This window comes from the organism of the source record quoted next, unplaced genomic scaffold, assembly GCF_019419815.1.
Source record: "Pyrus x bretschneideri cultivar Hongxiangsu unplaced genomic scaffold, Pyrus_bretschneideri_v1 Contig50, whole genome shotgun sequence".
NCBI classification, from domain to species: domain Eukaryota; kingdom Viridiplantae; phylum Streptophyta; class Magnoliopsida; order Rosales; family Rosaceae; genus Pyrus; species Pyrus x bretschneideri.
Window position 1 is genome coordinate 2839467 of NW_025999788.1, and position 8876 is coordinate 2848342.

At 38.3% G+C, this 8876-nt stretch overlaps 1 protein-coding gene across 2 annotated transcripts; it reads right to left on the bottom strand.

The window, feature by feature from the left end:
* Positions 1-2718: 2718 nt before the first annotated feature.
* On the bottom strand, positions 2719-8359 carry LOC103946035 (transcription factor bHLH155). Of its 2 annotated transcripts, none has more exons than XM_048569751.1 (11): positions 8153-8359; positions 7144-7642; positions 6612-6773; positions 6287-6371; positions 5555-5614; positions 5132-5251; positions 3787-4977; positions 3593-3694; positions 3356-3496; positions 3063-3188; positions 2719-2976 (listed from the first exon to the last, which is right to left on the bottom strand). In XM_048569751.1, the coding sequence occupies exons 2-11, from the start codon at positions 7236-7238 to the stop codon at positions 2887-2889; spliced, it is 2172 nt and encodes a 723-aa protein (XP_048425708.1). In that variant the 5' UTR covers positions 7239-7642; positions 8153-8359; the 3' UTR covers positions 2719-2886. The 2 variants fall into 2 exon arrangements, with proteins under 2 accessions (XP_048425708.1, XP_048425707.1); XM_048569750.1 differs by lacking the exon at positions 8153-8359 and adding an exon at positions 7736-8109.
* Between the last annotated feature and the right edge of the window lie 517 nt (positions 8360-8876).

Below are 8876 nucleotides of genomic sequence, written 5' to 3' on the forward strand. Positions count from 1 at the left end.
TGTCCAACAGGGACATTAATTCTTGTAGGTACATTTGCAGCAAGTATATGTGATTTCATCACTTTCGTTGCATCATTAAATGCATCTGACATTTGATTTGCATATCGTTACATCATTCAATTATTCTCACTTCGTTGTTATATTGATTGCTTCATGAATCAAAATAAGACAAATTCTTTTCGTTCTTCTGGAACGGTCTTTTCTCATCATTCTTCTGGAATGATATTTTCTCATCGTTCTTCTAAAACGAAGTTATTTTCTCCCCCTAACGGTGGGAAAATTGTCTTATCAAAATGACAATCCGCAAACCACGCGGTAAACATATCCTCAGTCAAGGGTTCCAAATATTGAATGATAAATGGTGTTCAACGTCAATGCCCAATCCGCGATGATGCCTCATTTCAGTACGTTGTGGCAGTGCAATAAGCACAAAGAATAATACAACCAAAAACTCGTAGATGTGTAATGTTTGTTAGTACCCAAACACGAGTTGTATTGAAAAATATTGATGGTTGGCAACATGTCTCAACCAAATCAATATTGCATCATGTAAAATGATATGTCCCATGTAGAAACTTGGCAATTTCATTTTCATTAGTAGAACACGGGTAATCAATTTCATCCGCTTAATAAATACTGCTGCTAAACCATTTTGAGTATGGATATAAGCAACTTCTGGTCCTTATTTAATAGTCTGTAGACTGAGACTCTTATGGCTTTTATTGCAATTAAGTTGAGGCACTACGGCACTTCAAACTTACTGTACTCATCAAGGAACTTTATGTCCTGATCTTAAGGATCAAGGGACTTCATGCCTGATCTTTTTGTATGATGGAACTTCGGGTCCAATCATTTTATATGATGAGGATCAAGAAACTGCAGGTTTTGATCTAATCAAGGAACTTCGGGTCCTATATATACTCATCGTAACAAAAGAAGTACAATAAATAAATCAAAGCAATAGGCGGTAATTCCAGCCATAATGAATCAATTGCATTTAAGTAAATAAAGCTTGTGACAAGGCTTTAATTCAGCAACATACATATAAATCAAAACTTAAAGCAGTAGATGGTAAAATCGTTCATGATAAATAAATTGCTTTAAAGTAAATAGAACTTATGAAAGGATTTTAAACCAACACCATTCACATAAATAAATACATATATATATATATATATTATTCTTCTTTCTTTCAGATGGTGTAACACCATCCAAAAACCGTTACCCCTTTTTTTTTTAATTGTTATTTTTTTTCTTCTTATTTGTTCACATGTTGCATTTTTCCAAAAAATTTGCCTTTTGTTTTCTTTCACATGGTGCAATGCACCTTTCCAAAGCTTTGGCCCTATTTCACTTTTTATTCTTTTCTGTGCACAATTCCAACACATCAAAGTAGCTCTTCTGGAGCTTTATGGTTGTTGTCTTTTCTTTGCCCTGAGCAGAAGCCATCCTACTTAATTATCTCTCAACTTCTTGTAGGTAATGGGGAGCTCTAGGGATTTTTCAAGCTTAATTCAGAGGACTGCAACGCCATCAAAAGACAGTGGCCATGGGCACTAGGCCGAGCAACGTAAGACTCAAAACTAGAATTATCTTGAGTCCTCGAGATCCGTCTAGAACAACACGATCTAGGTTTCCAAGTTTGATGAGATTCTTCTGGATCTCTGGAAACTAATTATTAAGTACGAGTTTTCTCATCTCGTGACGACTACAGGTCGTAAACTTCAATTCTAACCGAAATTCGGTGGGACGCTTCTGGCGTGGTGGGAGAGACGGAAAATGGACATACATTTGCTTGTTTTGTTGTACCTTTGTTTGTCCGAATTTATGGCGTTATGCTTTCCACTGACATGAGAGCTTCTCATGCTGATAACGTGTTATAAAATCGATGGTGTATGCAGTGGAATAAATAAAATAAGACACAAAATTTACGAGGTTCCTCTATAGTCAGTGTGACTGGAGTACATCCTCAGAGCAGCAGTAGTGCTTCCATTATAATAATAAGAGTACAAAATAACTCTCTCTATTATCCTGTCTCCTCTTCCTCTCTTTTCTCTCTTCCTCTTCTTCTCTTTTCTCTCTTCCTCTTCTGTGAGCCTCCGTGGCTTCTATATCCTCATTCGTTTTATAAACAAAGAGAATACTATTCACTTTACAAATTTTCCACAAATGAATAGTGAAAATACTGTGCATAAATAGTAACAAACTATTCATGTGGGCCATCCACATATTATTCACAACACTAAGACCTTTTTCTAGGATGTGATGTTCAATGAAGTATAATTAAGCTATTGTGGCCGGTCCTATTTGTCTCTGCATTTCTTGAAGCTTTTCAAACTTTTACATCAAGTTGTTTTCACTCTTTTTTCTATTCAATAAAATTCCTTTTGATTTTTATTATGAGTATACGTAACTAATTTCCTTTTTGCGTCTAGAAGATCCGCTGTTCTGTTCATCTCTTTCATCATGTCGATCACTCCCAAGTTTGTTGATTCATTGCGTTTTAATGACATGAGACTGATATGGAGTAACATGTGCTATCAGAGAACGGTTCGTGCTATTAAGACCATAAAGGAATCAGACTGTCACTTGCATATTTCTCTGCAATTTTCTGGATACACACACACACACACACACACAAACGAATGCAGTGTTGTTTTTAACAAATGACAAAGAAAGTACAATAGGAGACGGAAAATAATAATGGCACCTTCACTCTAAACAAAGAAAGGGGGCAAACTGCTCCAAGCGCTTTTCACTCTTGTTCTTTTCAATTAAAAGGTGTGTTCAAACAAATGAAGAAGAAAACCGTAATTGGCAATCAGAAATCACAAACGACTCACCATAATTTACAAAATAACCTACAGACTCCGAGAGCGAGACAAGCTATAACAGTTGCGCAGGATTCTTGGGCTGCAACATCTGGACAAGGGACCACAAAACATCCATTCTGTGTATGCTTCTGTTGTTTTGCCCCTGCAGTCATTCGGAATTCGAATTTAGTTCATGGTAAGTAAAAAAGCCAGTCCATTTTATAAGTGTCTACATTTTACTGATCTTACCTCAACCACAAAACATATCCATGTCTTGTCAGCACGGGCTTCTGTCACGCCTTTTAAGATCGTCAGACCTAAGCTCCTGATAGCTTCAGCTATCTCTAGAAAATGACTGCATTCTTCGCACATCAGCTGCACGGGGAAGAATTCTTTTAGGATACTAGGAATTTGATAAAGACAAAAAAAATCATATTGGAAAAAGAAACACATCAATAAGCTTCATAATCGGACTGAACTAGACACAATCAAGCACATCTCCTGGAGTTTATGTATAACACTCACTCAGAAGTATTACATACCTCTACAACCATCTGGCCATTCCTGTTGAGATTCTCCACTATTATTGAACAAACTTTCAGATTGCCACCCACCTCCACTGCCCAGCTTGATCCATGTTCATAATTGGAGGATCCTAGCATGCTTGTTTCCTTCGGACACAACTGTGAATTAAGCATTACGATCAATAAACTTTGTATATTCTTGCTAATGCTTGGTAAACAAAAAGGCCCTAATATACTTTTAACCAAAACATTTACCTTTGCATCAGTACATTTATTCAGTTTGTCTGCATGCTTAGTGACACTTTGTAGAAAGACCATGTGCTTGATTGTGCGCTCCAGCAGTGAATCAATACTACACTGTACAGTTAACATGAAACGTTTAGCACATATAGAATGAATAAGGACAACTTTTACAAGGCCAGAAGCCAGACAACAGTTTGGAAAGTCACCTTTGCTCCAGTAGGTATTATCTCCCGCAGTTCCTTAATACGATCTTGGATCAATTGCCTGTCCCTTGGCCTAGGTCTAGAATTCTCACCAGGTCTTGCCCTCTTGCTATTTTTAGATGGTCCAGAAGACCTCTCCAGCTGCTCACTACAACCACTTGGACAAGGTGATGAAAACCATTTTGGGGATATCACCCCGCATACCCCTGAAGAGCTCAAGCATTGTTGTGTGTCCTCTGCCATAAGAGAGGGCTGATCAACGGAATAGTTTTCTGAATCAACTGTATGGGTAGTACGGCTAGAAGGCTCTGGATATTTTTCAGTTGTCAAAAGAGACTGCATTGATTTACAGAAAGATTTTTCATTTTTAACAAGACTGCCACTTTGGCTAACATTAGCCACTACTGCTTCAAGAAGGTGCTCTTGACAAGCATCAGATGTCATCTGGCTAGTGTTCATCCCCTCAGGCATCTCAGGAGTAATTCTATCTCCGTTCTTCCCCACTACCCAATCAAAATAGTTACCCTTATTCAGAAAACCTGGTCCAAGTGCTTCATGCAGCTCACAGCCAGCAGGGAAGGTCATTGATGTACTAGATGTGTCCATGTGACCTGATTCAGTTTGAAACTCCAAGTTTTCCAGGCCCTTCTGAAACTTAATGACTGAGTGTTCCCTTACATGCAACACCTCATTATGGTGAAGATCTACCATGTCTGCATTACTCCTTTCATGTCCAGCAGTGTTGAGAAATGTTGTAGGTAAGTCTGCAAAATCACCTAAATTAACAATTTCTTTGACAGGATCATGTGATAATGGATGGGCATAGATCATCGAGGCCATTCCAGTATCTTTGCAGCCACTAGTCTCCCCTTTACGCTTCCTGCTATTAAGTAATTCTACACCTACTAGTTTGCAATGCTCCATACTGAGAGCGCTTGATTTTGACTGAGGTAGTTTGCCAATCTCAAGGCACCCTAAGTTCGATGACTCAAGTCCTCCATGGTTATTAACCAATTCAACTGCCTTTTTCAGACAATTTTCAGGCAATGGAAAAACGTAAGAACTATCACTGTCTTTCCCAAGATGTGGAAAAATGGACGACCAAATTTCTGAGCTTTCTCTGTTTGTGGCTGTATCTAAATTATTTACGCAATCAAGAACCCCTGAAGCCAAACCTTCCGGAGATATATTTGTCTGAGAAAAAGGGAAAAAAGGATACCAGGTGTCAATGACCTAACCTATCTGAGCACAAGAAAATTCAAAAATAAATTGCTTCACATGTGTACATGTATAAACCAGATCGCTGCATGCACACACGAGAGAGAGAGAGAGAGAGAGAGAGAGTTACCGAGCATACTGAACTGTTTATGCTCGACTGCTTTGGATTACGGATATCCTCTACTGGGGAATCTTGAAGAGTCCTAAAAACATCTGTGATTTGAGATATCAGCCTCACATTTTCAGCTACCTGCACCTCTCAAACAAAGGAAGGGAAAATGAGTATACATTTGAAATATATAATTTGCAACCATAAATAACTTATTTGCGGTGGTCGAAATGCAAACCACAATTATTATGCACAGAGTTTCAAAATGTCAACCACTATGGTCACCACAGAATTAAATAACAAAGTTGCATAGACTAGAACGGTAAAGTACCCAACACTATCTTCATAGTTATAACATCTCAACAGAATTAAGAAACAAGCACATGCTATCCTGTGGACTAGAACGATTGAGTATTCATTATTCACCAAAAACAAAGAACTTACTTTATTTAAAGAACCAAGCTGTATAACTCCATGCGGAACAACAGCCACAACAACAATGGTCTACAGGAAATAGAAAATAGTTTAATTCAGCATGACATCCAGAATATCAGGTAGAAACGTTTATATAATCATATCAAAGTAAAATGCTTACATAAGAAAAGAATTTGTCAGTGAAAGTGTCAAAACCCCAAACAAACTTGCATCCAGCCATCAATCTACCAGTCGCATACAGCAAGACAAATTTAAATCCATCTCTTTCCTAAGAAAGAACTTACCAGAAACGAAAGTTCATGACTATTATCATTCTGGTCAATGAATGGAGCATAAGGTTTCTATGTGTGAAACGGATGCCTAAATCAAACTAAAAAACAAATAAAACAATATTGCAGGCAGTGCCATAATTTTCATCTTTTCTCTTATTATGGATAGGCCCAGAAGAAATAACAGTAATTACCAAGTGTATCACATAAACAATACCCTCATCTATCTTTAATTTGTTTCCATTTCATCTTCTTTGTAGTATAGTATCTCATCAATTATCACAACTTCAAACAAATCAAAACACAGAGAGAGACAGAGAGAGAGAACAGGCATACCCTTATGCCAGCTGGAAATTGCCGAAAACATAAAATTGATAAACAATAAACGACTGCAATGGTTAATCAATGACACACATTTCAAAGTAAAACTATGCTAATCAGTACCATTACTGAAAAGTAATAAACCATTTACCTGAAATGGTGAATAGTTATTCTTAACATGATTATCAGCATAAATCCACTGATGCTCCCCAGTAACCGCCACTTGTCCAACAATCCTGAAGGGGAAGAATAAAGGAAAGGATTAATGCAAATTATGAAGTTTTTAATCTTTTCCTTTTGTTTTTTACATGCTATCAGTATCAGCTACCGTAATCAGATAGATGTAAACAGGAAAGACAGAATTGGAGGATAAGCTTAGTACAAAAATACTGGCAATGGTTTATGAATTTACAATTCTTCAACCAAAGCTTTGAGAATAGGCATTATGGTAACTAGAAAGTGACAAGAGTAATTACCCTTCCCCCAGAGTATATACGTGATTCGACATTTTAGCCACAGCTAGCCCAAGGGGATCGTGGGAATAATCGCTATCATGCAATTTATCCAGAGTCTTCCTACTCTCGGAAGAATCATGTTGCTCATAGTTGTCATAATAAGCATCTTCACAAGTCAGTACCCTGCATAATGCAGCACACCCCATGTCAAAATATTACGAGGGACATGTAACTGCTTATAATTCATTAAAAGGAGCTAGACATGTACATGCAAGTGAAAATTTTCTCAGTAACCACAGTTCTAATTCAATTATTACACGCCGAAACGGATAGCAAGATCTCTATTATACTGAAGACCAGATATGGGAGAAAATAATATGACTTAGGAACTACTTGTCCTCAGACATTACTTTCTTTCAGTACTACTATTTTCTTTTCGCTTTTCGGGTTGAGCTAAATTCACTTACTCTCAACCATACAACACACACAAAAACAATTAGAATTGAAATAAAAGTGCATCAGTAACAAGAAGAAAACAAGTAGGAAAACTCACATTCGAGCTCGATGCTTGAGTTTCCAGAAAATGGCATAGTTCCACTCTGTATTGAAGCAGAGGCTTCTCAGAATATGATGCAAGTCAGTCCCCATCTCCTCCTCCCAACTCCAAAGCTTTTTTTTTTTTTTAGTATTCCTAATCAGCCTCTAAACAATAAACACCCAAACAAACAAAACCCCAACCCAAAATTTTAATTTTGGCAATTTTGGCGCCTAATTTCGTGCTCTAACTTCCCCTATACGACCCTCTACCCGCCTGCTTCCTCCGTAGCCCCGCTCGCCGCTTTATCGGCGGTCCTACCGCCGCTAACAGCAACCGATCCGGCCCCATTCCCCCTCACTCTTTAACCGCAACCTCCGTGCTCCGCTGCCAATACACCACGCTTTCCTCAACCCCCTTCACAGACTCTCAATTCCAAACCCTATAAATACAGAGTCAGAGGTCTCGTTACAGTCTCTGCATTCAGCCATTAACTTGTACGGAAACCTCGAAAATTCTACAAAATAAAATCGAACAAACAATTAGAGAAATTGAAAACTCCCCCCGCAGCTTCCTGACGAAACTTCAACGAGACGCGATCGATTTGAACCTAGCTTATATCCGACGACATGGATCTCTCACAGCAACAACTACAAAGGTAAGAAATTTTGAAAATTTTAATTTCTGGGAATTGTGAGGATGAACTGTTCGGATTCAGACTGAAGATCTGAGAGTTCAGCAGCAGCTCGCTGAAGAGAGAGAGAGAGAGAGGGTGGAGTAGCTCTGAAAGCTTGAAGCTTTAGCTGCGAAATGAATCAAGTGTAGCAAATTTCAAAGCTTTGAGCTGCATTGGCTGCCATTTTTAACGATAATGCAGCTTTTTCCTTTTTCTAGAGAGAGAAAAAGTAGAGAGAGGGAGAAGCTTCAATGGCTTTTTTTTCTTTCAGAGAGAGAGAGTGAGAGAGAGAGTGTGAAAAAGAAGGCACTTTTTGTGCGAATTGCGACTCGTTTAATATAAGGAGTTTACCTTCGCACGCTGTTCATCTTTGCTTTTCTTACAGTGCGCCGGATGAGCTACAGTGCGCATCCTTGTGCGATCACTGACCGCTCGCCACTAAAACGGTAAAATCCCCCTTTACGTGATCGTACTCTGCGCATCCTGCGCACTTTAGCACGTACCTCCTTTGTGTTCTGAGAGTGATGGGAAAGGGTTAAGGAAAAATAGTGGCTCAAGGCCTAGGAGGAAGAGAAGAGTGATGAGCAATTGCGGAGTTTATCATTGATTTCTTTTATATTTATATTGAAATTAAATTAATCTTAAATTTGGGGGTATGAGTACACTTTCTAGGTAGTGTCCTTTGATGGCAAACAACATGATGCCCATGTGAGGCAATCTGCCCTCCATTTTCAAGGGTACAAACAATCCCCACCTCTTTTCCAAACAAAACAACAAAATCAAATGAACTTACCCTCTCTCCCTACTCCTTTTTTTTCTCACTGATCTTTTTGCCCCTAAGTTGTGAAAATTTACACCCCCTCATTTTCCAATGTTCCCTTTCTTACAGTTACTAAGTTACCGGCCAATCATCTTTGTGAATTTCGAGATGCGAATTCCATACTATTTCTAACATTACGAGAAAAGTCAATAATCTTAGTAGCTTACGATTTATTGGTATTCATCTAAGTTGAAGGTTTTAAGTTTGATTCTCATAATTGAGACTTCAATACTTAATTATGCTTAACCCATTTTG

Bases quoted from the DNA above. Each gene is read 5' to 3' on its own strand.
- LOC103946035 (XM_048569751.1), bottom strand. From the start codon at position 7,238: ATGGGGACTGACTTGCATCATATTCTGAGAAGCCTCTGCTTCAATACA. The intron at 5,252-5,554 runs GTAAGTTCTTTG...TGAGAGGTGCAG, and splicing joins AGCTTGGTTCTTTAAATAAA to GTAGCTGAAAATGTGAGGCT. The intron at 4,978-5,131 runs GTAACTCTCTCT...CCTTTTTCTCAG, and splicing joins TAAACAGTTCAGTATGCTCG to ACAAATATATCTCCGGAAGG.